At 49.5% G+C, this 16,093-nt stretch overlaps 1 protein-coding gene across 4 annotated transcripts in view; it reads right to left on the bottom strand.

Annotated features, from left to right (window-relative positions):
• SNX30 (sorting nexin family member 30) overlaps positions 1–12,134 on the bottom strand; it is a 116,219-nt gene extending 104,085 nt beyond the window's left edge. Inside the window, exon 1 of one of the 4 annotated variants that reach the window (XM_053204780.1) lies at positions 11,665–12,134. In XM_053204780.1, the coding sequence (XP_053060755.1) occupies positions 11,665–11,820 (156 nt within the window). In that variant the 5' untranslated portion in view covers positions 11,821–12,134. The remainder of the gene's footprint in view (positions 1–11,664) is intronic. The other 3 variants (XM_053204782.1, XM_027034846.2, XM_027034847.2) reach the window with 3 other exon arrangements.
• Positions 12,135–16,093: the final 3,959 nt, after the last annotated feature.

Below are 16,093 nucleotides of genomic sequence, written 5' to 3' on the forward strand. Positions count from 1 at the left end.
GGTATCAAACTCATCAAGACAGAAAATAGAATGGTGGTTACCGGGAGTTGAGAGAGGGGGGAGATGGGAGTGTCTGCTAATGGGTATGATGAGGTATCTTTGGGGTGATGAATATTCTGGAATTAGAAAATGGTGAGAGTTGCACAGCCTTGTGAATATATTAAACCACCACACTGTGTGTTTTTTAAAAAGTGGGTTTTATAGTCTGTGAATTATATCTCAGCTTTTCTTTTAAAAAGCATTTATACCTTAGGAGATCTAGTTTTACTTTTTGACTTGTTTCTCCCAAAATTTGTTTTATTCTTGACATGATGATTCAGCCAGTTACTAAAGCTTCTGACTTGAGAGTCTCCCCTGTAAGTAGTCTTTTACTGTTTGCCCAGTACACCTCATAGCTGCTCGGGGACCTTGTAGCTGGAATGAGAGCTGACTTTCAGACTCTTTCCCCCCACGGTCGGACCTCTGGGCCAAGTCTGGCTCATCACAGTACTTCAGGCCGCTGGCCCAGTAGATTGGTCTCAGACTGGGGGTGTAACCCAAGCCAGGTCTCCCTGAGATTTTTCCCTGTGTGAGAGATTCACTCCCCCTCTGGAGGCACAGCTGTAGACTGTGAGGGATGGGAGCTGCCAGTTGCCCCATTTCCCTCCCTCACGGATAAAGCTGCTTTGAGAGCCTGAAACGGACCCTTGGGAACATTCGGACCCAATTCCAGCTCATTTCTGTGGTTCAAGTGAGCCCGTCCACAGGCTGACCTTTTTGCTTATTAAGTTAGTGAGAGCTGGCTTTCTCTCATTTGCAAACAAAACTCCTGAGTAATACACTCCTTGAGATCAGTGAGTCAAAACTCCACTTAAACTGTCTCCTCCCCCAACCCTCTGCTGCCACAGTCTTCTCCCTGGACTACCAGCCTCTTGAGTCGACCGATCCTATCTCAGCTGGAGCTCAGTCACAGTGACCTAACAAGCGTGGCCCTGCACCTTCCCTGCTTAAAATACGACTGGCCTCCCCATCGCTCAGGATAAAACCCTTCCTGTTTGCCATTATAGCCAGCCAGCTGCCCACTACCTATCTCTCGAGCCGCACTACTCAGCAGCCCTCTCACGGGCCACTCATGCAACCAGACGCTGCCAAGCTTTGGCACACGCTAGCTTTTCCGCCCGGGTTACTGTCCCTTCCTCTGTCCATTTGTAAAAGAACTACCTCTCCATTCGTCACCTCAAACATCATCTCCTTTAGAAAAGCCACCATCCCCCTAAGCATCCCTGCGTCTTACGTTCATCATAACCGTAGTCAAGACTGTCAGTGCCCCACCCGTATCTCCTGGCCCTGACCAGTTCAGTGCCCACTGGCCTGACTTCCAAGGGCCAGCACCTGCTTTTCCTGGCCTGACTGCTTCCCCTACTTTGCCCACCCATGGAGCAGACTGGAAAGTGCTTGGGGATTAAATGCCCAAACACCCCATCCATGGAGCGCTCAACCAACGACTGACAAGGTTACTGTCTGAAGACCCAGCTGCCTCACCTGCGTTGTGGGTAACGGAGGCGTGTGTTCGGTACAGGCTCCAAGGCTTCCCAGGGTAACACTCAGCCGGGCTCAGTGGAAACTGGCTTGGTAGCTTACCTTTTACTGGTGCCTTCTGTTCCCTGTCTCACTTTCCTTTACCTCTCAAATAAACTACTGGCAGTTAAATCCTTTCTCAGGGTCAGCTTCTAAGGCAATACAAACACCAAGCATTTACGCGGTATTTACCGTGTGCCAGACACTATTCTAAACACCCAATCTTCAGGACACCCCCGTAAAATAACCCAAAATTTACCTAGGGGGACACTGAGGCATTACAAGGTTAAGAATTGTGCCCCAGGCCTCAGAGCTAGTAAATACATTTAGCATTTTTCACATTCTGTTGCAACCATCTCTTCTCCACTGGACCAAGAACCTCTCGAGGGAGGTTCCTACTTTTTTCATCTTTCTCAACGTCCTCAGCATCTAGCAGAGCTAGGCAGACAGGCACATGCTCGATAGATAAAGGTTTTTTAAAGTGCCTGCACTCTGCTACCCAAACACGCTGTTTCTCTTGCCTCTGTGTCTTTTCTCAAACAGGAGTCCTGAAACACTGTTTCTCATATTCCTCTTGCCCTTTTCTTTTTTTTTTTTTAAGTTTATTTATTTATTTTGAGGGGAGAAGTAGGCAGAGAGAGAGGGAGAGAAAGAATTCCAAGCAGACTCTGCACTGTCAGCACAGAGCCCGAAGCGGGGCTTGAACCCACAAACCGTGAGCTCATGACCTGAGTGGAAACCAAGAGTCAGAAGCTCAACCGACTGAGCCACCCAGGTGCCCCTTCTCTTGCCCTCGTCCACACAACCCCCTCCCAGACCACCCCTGCCACCACCACAGAACAGTAATTCTTGATTACTGCTCTGGCGGCCAAAATAAGGAATTCTGTGGGGCAAGGCTGACACCAGACAGCATATGACCCCTCTGGTATCTAGTAAACAAACCCCATTGCTCATACATGAATTAGCACACCTTCGCCAAGCTGTTATTTCTGCATTTTCATACAAAACATCTGTCTTCTTCCCTGTAACCCTCACTAACAATGTTCAAGTCTCCCCTATCCTACACCCTTCCCTTCACCCTGTGTTCCCCTCCAGCCACCACCCTTCTTATTACCAAACTACCACAACCCCCTGCCTTGCATTTGATTGTCAGTCTCCACGTCACCTTCTGCATCGTCCACTGCCATCTCTACTTGGATCTACTGGGGTTACGTGTCTATGTAATGAAGAAGAGCTTTCCAGAAGCAGCGTTTGTGCTAAGGCTTTCAAAGGTGGGGTTCAGACAACCCCTGTCCTGACTCCTGACCTCAAACTGCACCCTAGTCATCTCTCCACTTCCTGCTCACGCTTGCTCCCCAGTCCACGTGCCCCTCTCCAGGAGGGCACCAGTCACCCCCACTGCACCAAAACAAGCCATCCTTAATGTCCTACTCTTTCCTCTTGCAGGCAACGGCCCCAACCTAAATCCCCGGCTAGCCCTCCCACAACATCTTTCTCTGCCAGTCACTCCCCGTCCCAAGCACTGACCGCACATTCGCCCTCTCGAAAACCCTCCAGGGTTGGCTACTGCCTAAGAAATAAAAGCTAAGGGGTGGCCTGGGTGGCTTGGTCGGTTAAACATCCAGCTCTTGATTTCTGCTCAGATAGCTCAGGTCATGATCTCCCGGATCGTGAGTCCGAGCCCCACGTCTTCGGTCACCTCCTGACCGGTTTCCCTGCCTCCTCTCTCACTAGTCCCCACTCTAGACCCTCAAAACCCATCCCAACACATGACTAGACTCAACCCAACTCCAGCGGGCACAGGTCTTTCTCATCTCAGGAGCTTTGCTCCAGCTACTCCCTCAGCCCGTGACGCTTTGCCCACTTAGACCAAAAAGGCTCCCGAAACTCCAAGGACCTCGTGAAGACACCACCTCTGCCACCATAGCTGATGCGTAGGCATACACCCTGAGGGTGGGGCTGACCAACAGGAACAGAGCACCGTAGCTGATGCACAGGACATCACCACAGAGCCCAACGCCAGGCTCAAACCCATGAACTGCGAGATCGGACTGAGCTGAGCTGAGCTGAGCTGAAGCCAGACGCTCAACCACCCAGGCGCCCCTCGGTCAACATTTTTCTGAAGTGTCAAGTGACAAACACAACTCAAAACAGTGTCAGTAAAAGGGAATCCGTGACCTTCTGGAACCAAGAGGCAGTGCTAGCTTCAGGCATTGCCAGCACAGGCGGATCCAGGACTCAGGTGGTCTTCAGGGCCTTTCCCCCTCTTTCTCTCCCAGCTCCACTTTCCTCTCTGGCCTCATTCTTCAGCGGGCACTCTCCACACTGCAGCAAACAGAGGTTCACGGGCTACCAGAAAGAGATGCTCTTTCCACCAGCACCCATCTGAGCAAAGACCCAAGAAAGACTGTTTGGCTCTGCTAGAGTCTCATGTCCACCAAGGAAGATATTTTGGTCAATGGAAGATACTGATGAAAGACCAGAGAGGCCAGTGTGTTTCCCCCTGCCCCCGACACCCCCCAAACACTTTCCCTCTGGTTCAGATAAGCATCCCTGGCAGCAGCTGCTTCTCTCCAGGGTTATCCCCCTCTGTGGACCCCACTCTTGTTGAGCAGCCCTGCCACAGCTCTAGTTCCCACAGAAGCTCCTAGATTCTACACCACCTCCTCTCATTGACCCTCCAGCGCTGACCGTGACAGCAGTTTCCTTGCGGTTGCTTCTCTCTGGGTTAATCTCACCATCTTCTTGACTTCTCACGTTTTTCATCACTGATGTGATTAATTCCCTGGATTATAGGCTCTCAGCTGGAAACACCTAAGTGGCCTTTCACCCTGACCTGACCACGACTGACACAGACATTGACAGAGAATGGGCAGAAACGCACAAGAAAATACGGAGAGTACAATACCTGGGGATAACCACCATCAGCACCTCACATTTATTAAAGGCTCACTACTTATCAGGCACTACTCTAGGCATGAACTCCCCAGATCTTCCTATCAACCTTGTGATACAGGTAGTTCTGCTGTTATCCCCTTTTTACAGATGACGACACGGAGGCTCAGAGAGGTTCACAAAGACTGAAGACAGGCGGGGCTGGGATTTGAACGCAGACAAGCTGGCTCTGGAGTGCCAAGCAAAGAGTATTTCAAGTAAGAGGGTACTCAACAGTGCAAGTGCAACCTGCCAAGAGGTCAGGATGGATAGGGACCGTGAAGCACCTACTGGATTTTGCGAGAAGGAAGTCACAAGGGGACTCGGCTAGTAAAGTCAGAAACCCGACAGCGGCAGGCTGAGGAGTTAGGAAGAGTAGCAGGCCTTACTTTCAAAAAGTCTGTCTGTGAAGAGCAGTCACAAAACAGATCACGAAACGGGGAAAGAAAACAAAAGGCATCACGGCAAAGTTTTCTTTACTCCTGGTTTAAGAAGCAAGGGTGACCTGAAGATGTTTATTAATGTTTATTTGTTTTTAAGAGAGAGAGAGAGAGAGACAGAACACGAGCCAGGGAGGGGCAGAGAGAGAGGGAGACACAGAATCCGAAGCAGGCTCCAGGCTCAGAGCTGTCAGCACGGAGCCGGACGCGGTGCTTGAACTCACAAACCGTGAGATCATCGCTGGTGCTGAAGTCCGAGGCTTAACCGACTGACCCATCCAGGCGCCCTGAGTATGTTTATTGATAGAATGAGCCAGGTGAGAGGGAATGTGAAGACACAGAAATGGGTGAGGATGATGAACGGAGCGAGGTCTCAGAGAGGCCAGAGGGGGCGGGCCATACAGTCCAGGGGTGCCTTAGAATCCCTTCTACAGCGACTGGGGCAACCAAGAAACAATGGCTACGGATTCACATCATTTCACAGTCTGGAAAAAGGAAGTTCTTTTATGGTGGCTTCTGTCTTCTCATCAGCAGAATGGGAGGGTAGAATGGGGGGAGGGGGAGGTGTGAGGAACAGAGAAAAGCATCAGATCAGCCATGGCACAGAACGGGAGCCTCTATGGAAAGAAAGGAGTGCCCAGCACCACTGAGACCCCAGTTGTGGTTAAAACCAGTGAATTTACACTGGCAGCAATTCTCAAGGTGCAGGAAAAGATCTGAAGCAATGGAATGATCCAGGCTGGGTGTAAAAGGAGAGAAGGGAGTCGAAGAAAGGAAGTGGAGGGAGCAACTGATGAGATGAGCCACCCCATCTAAAGGAGGGAGGTGAGGGACACCTGGCTGGCTCAGTCAGAAGAGCAGGTGACTCTTTATCTCAGGGTCATGAGTTCAAGCTCCATGTGGGATGTAGAGATTACTTAAATAAAAAATAAAAATACAAAATAAAGGAGGGAGGGAAGTACAAGTGGTCAGAGAACAGGTGCAGGCAGTAATGACTAACTGAGGGGACGGTAAGGCAAGAGAAGATATCTGATGGCATTATCTCTGAGCCCGAACCGTTCTGGGCATTATAGCGCAAGGCTGTGGCCAGGGAGAGGGCAACTGAATTAAAAAAGAGGTGAAGGTGTGTGCAGATTCAAGTGAAGAAGCTGATAGTTTTGTAGGTTTGAACAGAGTCACCATGAGGTGAGGGCATGACTTGAGAAGACAGTGACTTGGGGTCTAGAGATTTTAATGAAGAAGAATGAAAGGCCGGCAAGTTAGAAATGACAGGGAAGAAAAAGGTCGTGGAAGGCCTATAACGGACATTTGTTTCTGCTTGCCTCACATTCCTTTGTTCCTCCTTCTGTTAGCAGCCTCCTGATCCTGCTTTGGTAACCACCTCCATCCTCCCCAGGCACACATGGGGCTTCTAAAATACTAGTAATATTCTTGTGGGTGCCTGGCTGGCTCCGTTGGTAGAGTGTGCAAGTCTTGATCTCAGGGTTGTGAGTTCGAGCCCCACATTAGGTGTAGAGATTACTTCAAAATAAAATCTTTAAAAATAAATAAATAAGGGGTACCTGAGTGGCTCGGTCAGTTAAGCATCCTACTTCAGCTCGGGTCATGATCTCACAGTCCATGAGTTCAAGCCCCATGTCAGACTCTGTGCTGACAGCTCGGAGCCTGGAGCCTGCTTCAGATTCTGTCTCCTTCTCTCTCTGTACCACCCCGCTCCCCCACTCATGCTTTGTCTCTCAAAAATAAATAAAGTTAAAAAAATTTTTTTAAATAAATAAATAAAATAAAATACTAGTAATATTCTCTTAATCTGGGGGGTAGGAACATGAGTGTTTATTGTTCTTTAAACCTTGGAGATACATTTTATTCTTCAAACCATATGGATACATTTTATATACTTTGCATGTACATTTCACAGTTCAAACAAACAGACCTACCAAAAACTTCCCTTCTCCTCTCTCCAAAGATGAGGACCTGGTGCAGGTCTGGGCATCAGACTTACAGAGCTTGGTTTCAGCACTTACCCGATTTAGGCCCATGAGACAGCAGCCCAGGGCGTTTGCTGGAGCCCTCAGCAAAGAGGTGCTCTCTTCCTGCTGAAGTTGTGAAGCTTATGTGTAGAAGGTATCCCTTCACTAGCTTGAGAATAAAACTAACACAGAAGAAAGCAAAGCCAAGAGATGGGGTGACAGATTCCCAATATCATTTGAATACCTAGTTCCAGCCACTCCTGAAGCCAAAATACCTGGGGCTTTTCAAAAACATAAGCCAGGAGGCTTTTTTTTTTTTCCTTCGGCCAGTTTGCACTTGGTTTATGTCCTTTTAACTAAAAGGAAATGAATTCAGTGGAAGAGCCAAATAAAGGATTCTCAATTCAACAGCCTGTGTGAGCCTTTTCAACATATAAGTCAAATCATGTCCCTCCTTCTGCTGGAGACACTGCAATGGCACTCAAAGTAAAGGCCTATTCTCAGGGTGACCTGTGAGGCCCTACACAATCCGGACCCTTCCCCTCTCTGCTGTCGGCCAACTCTCCACTGTTCACTCTGCCCCAGCCACACTGGCTTCTGGGCTCTTCCAGTCCACACTAGGCAGATGCCTTCAAGACTTTGCTTTGGCTGTTCCTTCCACCTAGAAGGACACTCCTCCAGATATCCACTCGCTAACTCCATCCCTCATGTCCTCCAAGTCTCTACTCAAATCTCAAGTTCTCAGTAAAGCCTCTCCAAATCCCCCTCCCACAGCCAGTGATCCTGACTCCCCTCATCCTACTTTTTCTCCCTCCCATAGCATTTTTTATATAACATAGCATATAGTCACAAAAAGTACCCCATGAGGGCAGTGGTATTCACTGGTTGACTCATCTCAAGTTCCTGGAACAGTGCCTATCTCATAGTAGGTCCTCAAATACGTGAATGAACAAATAAAATGACATGAGCCTCCAGGGAGCAGAGCTTGGTTTATAAAAGGCAGTGGAGGGGCACCTGAGTGGCTCAGTTGGCTAAGCGTCCAACTTCAGCTCAGGTCATGATCTCATGGTTCATGAGTCTGAGCCCCGCATCAGGCTCTGTGCTGACAGCTCAGAGCCTGGAGCCTGCTTCGGATTCTGTGTTTGCCTCTCTCTCTCAGCCCCGACCCCACTTATGCTCTGTCTCTCTCTCAAAAATAAATAAATGTTTAAAAAAATTTTTTTAATTAAAAAAAAGGGCAGTGGAGAGAAAGGAAACTGACCTCCATCTCCTGATCCTGATATAAGTGGAGTACAGGAGGAAAAGACAGCTCCATTTTGAAGACTTTGGCAGAAGCAGTAACCTAAGAGGGCAGGAAGTAGGCAGAAGAGTTCAGTGAAGAGGTTGAGGATGTGGGAAGGGTTGTTAACCACAGCTGGGGCTTGAGCGGGCTTGGTGTTAAGTTCTGGGAGGCACGCAGGAGTTGGAGGCTGAGTCAGGGGAGAAGTAGCCCAGAGTGGTTTGCAGATGAAAGTAAAAAAGCGAGGCAGGTCAAGTGGTTTATTTACATTTTAGGAGGAGATGAAGGAGGTGGTGATAGAAGGCCTGGTGAGTTCAGCTGGCATGAAAAGAATTCACGCAACCCTGGGAAGATAGGAAGGATTCTCCCGTAGCTCCAAGGTTTGGATGATTTTCAAAGGCAGTGGATGAAAAGGGCATATTTGGTTGCTGCTCCTTCTCAAGCAAGCATCCCAGATGCCACTCAGTAGCGTCTGCTGGACCGAGACACAAGACTTCCCTGTGCTTGGCAACATCCTGGGCCCACAGAAAGCTATTCTCCTCCGCATAATACAATAAATAACCCTGCACCACGAGCAGCCTGTCAAACCCTCATTCTCCAATCCCAGAACTGACTCTGAACCAGGCATCCAGGGTCACAATGCACTGTCCAAAAAGGCAAGAAAACAGGTTTCCTTTCAAAGACCGATCACAGCACTCAGCTTTCCTACCTGTCCTCCAATGACCCGCATGCTGCCTGGGCAAGAGAAAGCAGGGCAAAGAGAAGCCTTCCTTCCACTGGTACTGACTCACCTCTGTTGCATGCTAGCTTCTCTCTACAGAAATTTCTCCAGAGTTGCTAGAACATACATGCACGCCAAGATTCAAGGAAAATATTACTTCCAGTCAGAGAAAGAAATTACATTACTTAGCCTCCAAGGAAAAGTGACTTACTATAAATCAGGCCCTTGGGAGTGATGTCATTTTGATGCTTCTTACAGCTGTATGGAGACTTATTAAATATTCAGTAATTAATAATAATGGCTTCAAGACTGTCTTCTCATAGAACTGGAAGCCAGGAGTAGTTAGACTTGGGCCTGACTTCCTGCCCACCAACAAGACCTTGGTGGTACAGGGCATTTGTCCTCCCAGTATTTATTAGTAAAATGCCCATATTTCTGAGACAAGTGTCCTCCAGGAGTGGATCGCTAAGCAAATGTTTAAAATAGCCATTAGTGGGGGCACCTAGCTGCCCCAGTGAAAGAGCCATGTGACTCTTGATCTCAAGGTCATGAGTTCAAGCCCTACGTTGGGTATCGCAATTAGTAAATAATAATAAATTTTAAAAACCTTTAAAATAAATAACTAAAATAGCAATCAGTGTCATCCAGCATTCAAGATAGCCAGATAATCCTGTCTCCTGATATATTTTTTAAAGATTTTATTTATTTTTTTTTATTTGAGAGAGGCATAGAAAGAGAGAATGTGAGGCGTGTGCACACATGGGGGCAAGACAGAGAGGCAGAGGGAGAGAGAGAATCCTAAACAGACCCCACGCCCAGCACAGAGCCGGACACAGGACTTGATCCCACAACCCTGGGGTCATGACCCGAGCCAAAACCCAAAGTCAGATGCTCAACGGACTGAGTCACCCAGGGACCCCTACCTCCTATATTTATACCCTCTTCCCACTTTGTACTAGCAGTGTGATCAATAGAATACGGCAGAATTATGTCACTTCCAAGACTAGATCATACAAGAGTATAGCTTGAGTCTTGGGATCACTTGCTCTCTTGGACCACTTTCTCTGGGGGAAAACTAGCTGCCATGGCAAGCCGCCCTATAAAGAGGAACTAAGGCCTGTCAACAGCCAAGTGAATGAGCCTGGAAGCTGATCCTCCCCCAACCCAATCTTCAGATGACCCCAGCCCTGGTCAACGCCTTGACTGCTACCTCAAAAGAGACCGGAGTCAGAACCACCCAGCTCAGCTGCTCCTGGATGACATGACACTATTGACCCACACAAACTATCTGCGGGTGCTAAATTTTGGTGTAATTTGTTACACAGCAATAGATAATTAATTCACTATCCTGAGAAGGAAATCAGAAGGTTTAACTTCATATCCTACATGCACACATGCATGCAGGAACAATTTGTCTTTAAGAGAGCAACAAATTATTCTTTCAGTCATTTGACAATTACTTATTGAACGTCAAATATGGGCAAGGTATTTCCAAGCAACATAACTCTTCATAGTTTGTCATCTATAAAATAAAGAGAAATAATCACAAGGAACCCCCTCCCCCACAACACACACCTCAACCTGCTCAATTCATTGGTTTAATTAGCTTTTTAAGTCTTTTTGCTCCTAATGCTCTACTCCCCACTCCTGGCTTTCATAAACTCTTTCAGGAAGGTACATCAAGTCCCCCTCCATAGCCATTTTGAGTGCTCAGTGCACTAATACTCATTTTTATTGTATCACATGCCCTCCCATCTACGGGGGAAAGAGGTCCCCTCTGATTGCATTTAACATTGGGACAAGGAGGAATTCATTCAGTATTTTACTGGGAGGAGGGAGTCCTGATCACAAGTGTTGAGAACAATTCTAATTTCTGCATATCGGTGAGTAGGTGGCCACAGCAGCGCTGAGAGGATCACAGCTCAAGTCCTGGTCACAGCTGAAATGGCCATGGGGCAGGGGGTCATGGGGATGCCGCCCCTCGCCCTTCACCGTACTCTGCTGTCTCTCAAAGCAGCAGGATTATTATGCCGCTCTAAGAATATCAGGAGCTTCCTTCTGCACAAAGAAGGTCAAAGGGCGAGCTTTCCTTCCATCAACCACAAAAAAGGGGCCTCTGACAAAACTAAACAGTGTGGAAGGCCGTGAGAGGTGAAAGAAAGAGCCCCAGACAGAAAACCACAGCGAGACTCTCCCCACCCGCCGGCCGGGGTCTGAGTCAGGTGACTCCTCGGGGCACACTGCAAACCTAAACAAAGATCACTCCCCACATGACAGAGCGTGAGGAAGACGACTCGGGCAGCAAGACCAACGCTGCCGCTCCCACCAGGGAAAACCATTAACTCTTGCTTCTTTGCAGTGCCAGGAAAGTAGGGGAGCTACAAGTCACCCGGCAGCTCAGCCTTCGCGGATGCACCGGGAGGAACTCGGGACCCCATCCCAGGGCACACGCGCCGGGCACTGCACACCCGCCACTGGCCGCACCACGCGGCCAGGACCCCTCCCCTCCAGCTGTCACCCGCGCTCGCGACTCGTCACGGCGGGGCATGCCCGCCCCCTCCTGCCGCCCCCCCTGCGGCTACGACCCCGCGGGGGCGGCCGGGAGGGACGATTTTCCGATGGCTCTGGGGAGCCAGGGAACGCCCGCCCCCGGGCAGGGGCGCCAGGGTGGGCGCGGCCCGGGGCCCGGAGGGAGAGCTCCGGGTCCACCATCCCCCGCGAGAGCGAAACGCGCCTCCCGGTCCCCAGCCCCGCGCGCCCCACCTTGTCGCCGAAGCTGCGGGCCATCAGCAGGTCCGGGCTGGGCGTGCTGTCGCCGCCCACGGCCTCCTCGCTGCTGGAGCCGGCCAGCGGGTGCGGCATGTCGAGCAGGGAGTGGGGCCCGGTGGACGGCAGGCCCTTGGGGGGCCCGCCCGACATGGCGCGCACGGCTCGGGACGCGCCGCCGCCGCTTCCTCCTGTGCCCGCCGCGGCGGGCTTCCCCGGCGCCCGCGCCCAGGCCCCGCTCGGCCGCGGTCGGTCGGAGGCCCTGCACCGGCCGGGCTGAGAACCACCCCCGCCGCCGCCGCCGCCCGCCGGCTCGTGTCTACCCGCGAGGCTCCGGGCCCGGCTGCGCTGGGCTGCTCCGCGCCGCGCGCCCCCGCTCCGCGCCCGAGCCCGCCGCGGTTCGCTCGCACCTTGGCCGGGGGCGCCCAGCCAGCTCCGCCACGCCGCCCAGCCCGCTCGCGGCCCCGCCCCCGCGGCGCCTCGGCCTGCCCGGGAGGAGGGGAGGGAGGAGGGGAGGAGGGGAGGAGGGAAGGAGGGAGGACGACGAGGCGCGCCCGAAGCTCCGCCCCCGCCCGCCGCCCGCGGAAGTGCGCCCTGAGCCCTCGGCCGCTGTCCTCCGCGTGGACACCCTTGCCTCCAAGAGGCTACCCTGTGGAGGCTGCGCGCGGCCCCCGGACAAATATTTAACGGAAATCAGAGGTGGAAAAAGACGTTGGAGCATCCTGTTCCATTCCGCCCGCGTTTACTGAGGCGCCCGCGGCAGGCACGCGGGGGGCTGGGGGCTTTGGGGCCCGCACGGGAGTCGGGATCGCCTGGCCTCGAAGATAACCCAAAATGGAAGGAATCACGCCGCATATTATAGAAATGGCATAAAAGACTGTGAGGCGCAAAGGAGCTGCAGGACACGGGGTGGGAAACCTAGAAGGGAATTCAAGGAGGCCGTGTGACGGTTCTGACCAAGCGCGCCTAGAGATCCCCAGGCCCTCTCGGTGAACCTCAGAGGAGGGAGCATCAGAAAGGGAGGGAGTGCTACAAATGATGTAGGACCCAGACTCACACCTTGACCCAACTGTGCCTTTTGAGAGAACCCAATTTTTCATGCGTTTGTGCTTCCTTTCTAGGCCTTTGGCTGGGCTGAATTCTCGTTTTTATTTGCTAGCAGAGTGGAGATAGTCAAGGCGTTACTTGACCCGTTTGGGGTGGAAGTTCACCGACTTTAACCACCTTACCTGTCTCCGCATTTTCTTAGGGTCAGGTCAGCAGGGGGCATCAGTCTGCGCAAGAATAGATGGCTTCTAGCAAAGGAATGGGTAGGGAGTATTTTTGCCTATGGATTTCCAACCTCTTTAGGTTTGTCCAGTTTCATCTGACAAATCTTTAAGATTTTATTTTATTTTTTAAGTTTATTTTGAGAGAGAGAGAGAGAGCACGCGGGCGAGTGGGGGAGGAGCGGAGAGAGAGGGAGAGAGAGAAACCCAGGCAGGCTGCATCCACTCTGTCAGCACAGAGCCTCAGGCCTCCAAATTCATGAAACTGAGATCATGACCTGAGCGGAAATCAAGAGTCAGATGCTCAACCGACTGAGCCACCCAGGCGCCCCTCACCTGACAGATCTTGAAGTTGGGATTCACTGTGGTCTCCACCATGCCTTTATGAAGAAACAAGTGATCCTTCAGCTGGAGGAGAATGCAAAGAATTGAAGCTGAGCTAAAATATCACTCAGAGACTCGCTGAGCTTCAAAGACCTTATTTCCCCTGGGGTAATTCGCTGAGCGTTAGCCCTCAAGTTACCAGCTTTTCTCTCCCCCACATGGGTCTGCCTTGTTTGGGGACAATAGGACACGGAGGGCACTGGGAACAACTTTAAATTCTGCTTCTTGTCTACCTCCCAGGAATGCCAACGTCTGGTCCTCCTGGAGATGGGTAAAATTAATACTTTTATATTCAAGGGCTGCTTACAATGACTACAGACCCTATTAACTGTTCTTAAAACATCAAAGTATGTAGCACGGATATAACTAGAAATGAATGTTCTATACACGTATAATATAGGTGATTTTTACAGAATAGTGTTATTTATTTTAACAACCAGGCCACCTTAACATAATAGAGATCTTATTTTACGAAGACTCCACATAGCTTTCTCCTCAGGTCACCAGGAAAGAGTGAAAAGAGAGCCACATTTGGATTCCTGCTTCGTCACTACAAGTGGGTGACCATGATCAAGTTTCCTAACCTTAATGAACCTGTTTCCTAACCTAGAAAGGAGGGAGCGCATAATAATAGTTACCTTGGTGGTGGCTGTGAAATAGCATATTCTGCAGGTAACGTTCCTAGCAAAATGCTGATGCAGAATAGACACTCCCTAAATGTTCATTCCCTTCCTTTCCCCCTCTATCCGGTTTTCTCTGCTATTGTTACAAAACAATAATTATAGAGTTTTCATAACTGAACATGCTGCACTCCAAACTCCTCTGTTTGCTTCGTTTGGGTCAGAGTACCATTTTTCTGTGCTCCTCCCAAAAACAAAAAATAAAACCCAGAAAACCAGAGTTCCTAAAAGGCCATACGAAAGAGTTTATTTATTTTCCAATTTCCTGGTTGGTCAATGGCATCTGGCCACAATGATCCAGTGGGTAGTCATCAAAACTACAGAAAGTGAACTTCCATGGAAAACATTTTGGTATAAAGTTTCCACCATTCAAATTTAGCCCAGAACTGCCTATTCATACTCACCACTTCCTGTTGTATTTTAGTATTCCTTGTGGTGGGAAACTGTCACTGAAATAACGTTAAGTGTCCTACAGTATGTGACTGTGCTACTAAAAGTTTTCAGAGCAACATGGTGGGAAGGAGGAAATGTGAAGTTTTTATATCTGAGCGGAAGGTTCTCATGTTTGCTGGAGTTTATGGAGGGAAGCTTGGATCTCTAGGGCTGAGTTCTGAGGAAGAACACACTGGATATTATATGTATGTGGGGGCACAGGGTAGATGCCACCAACCCAAGAACACAGGATGGAGCCTTCTGGCATCCAAAGAGAATCTTAGGCACTTAGGCTGACACCTTTCATGAGACAGGGTCTTGGACCCCAGAATTTTTTAAGTTTGCCAAGCGGGAATCCTGTAAACCTTACCAGCAAGTCTATCTGGGCTTTACACGAGCACCCAGACCTCAGAAACAAAGCAGAGTCGCAACAAAGCATTCTCTCTTTCTCTCCCCTGGTACAGCATGTGCTTAGGCCTTATTCATGTTTGTGTTAGCTGCTTATCCTCTCCTGGTTTTTAATACAATCGTAGCTTTATTTTATACGGCATCCCAAACCCTGCCTCAAAATAACACCACCACTTCTGAAGTGGATGGCTGATGAGGACAAAGGGGGTTTTCAAAGAGCATTCAGAATGACATGTAGAAAGCCACAGAAGCCTGTCTCAAACAAGAGGGCAACTGAGAAGACACTATCGCCAACACAGGCAAAATTGTATGGACAATCTAATTCAGCCAGTGATGTCCCAAGAAAAAGAAAAAGCCAGCAGGTCCACTTGAGGCCAGGATCTGAAGAGTTTTGTAAACAAGAAATTGGACTTTGCCCCAGAACCAGCAGAGAGGCTTGTGGCTAAATCATAGGATCATTTTGTATTTCCATATCGAGACTCCTGGCCCCCAAAGCACTGAGACCTTCTGCAGTGGATAATGCAACACAGGCCATGGAGCTGGTGCCTCAGATCCACCTGTGAATTTGTTAAAATGAAAATTTTTAGGCCTATCCAAGAGATTCTGATTCTGGGTGGGCCTGGAATCAACATTTTTAAACAAGTCTCTCGGTGATACTGATGCTGATCTATAAACTGCACTTTGAGAAACACTGTTCTCTGAGCTCCACCCATTTCTCTAAACCATAAGCTGACATTCCAAACCACCTTTTGTAAACAGCATTTTAAGTGCTTACTTTGGAGAAATTTCCTGTTTGCTGAAAAGTTTCTTAAAAGACAAATTTCTTTTGCAAAATTCTATTACAGGGAACTTTTGCCCTAAACTTTAATGGTTCTTTTTTATGGAGCATCTACCAGGTGCTTAAAATTTTGGAGAAGAAGCTTGGTGAACTAAACTGTCTGTTGACAGATTCATTTTATAGCTCTGCCTGTGGAATGCCTCACAACAGAGTGGGTATTTTTCAAAGCACCCAAAAAGGCCATTCTTTGGATGGCCTTGCAAGCTCCTGGTAACTGGGCTTCGTCTGGCCATAGAAATGTAATTCACCACCTTCACAAGGGATACCTGCTACCTGGCTTTCACAGGCAGGCTCTGGAGGGTGTGGGTTTGTACCTATTCTTTTTTGGTGGCTACCCATTAGAGAGGGTGAGCTGGAGAAGATACAGAGCTGACAAATACTGGAAGCCCAGGCATTGAGCCTCATTAGTAGTGAAT

This window comes from Acinonyx jubatus, chromosome D4, assembly GCF_027475565.1.
Source record: "Acinonyx jubatus isolate Ajub_Pintada_27869175 chromosome D4, VMU_Ajub_asm_v1.0, whole genome shotgun sequence".
In the NCBI taxonomy this organism is placed as follows: Eukaryota; Metazoa; Chordata; class Mammalia; order Carnivora; family Felidae; genus Acinonyx; species Acinonyx jubatus.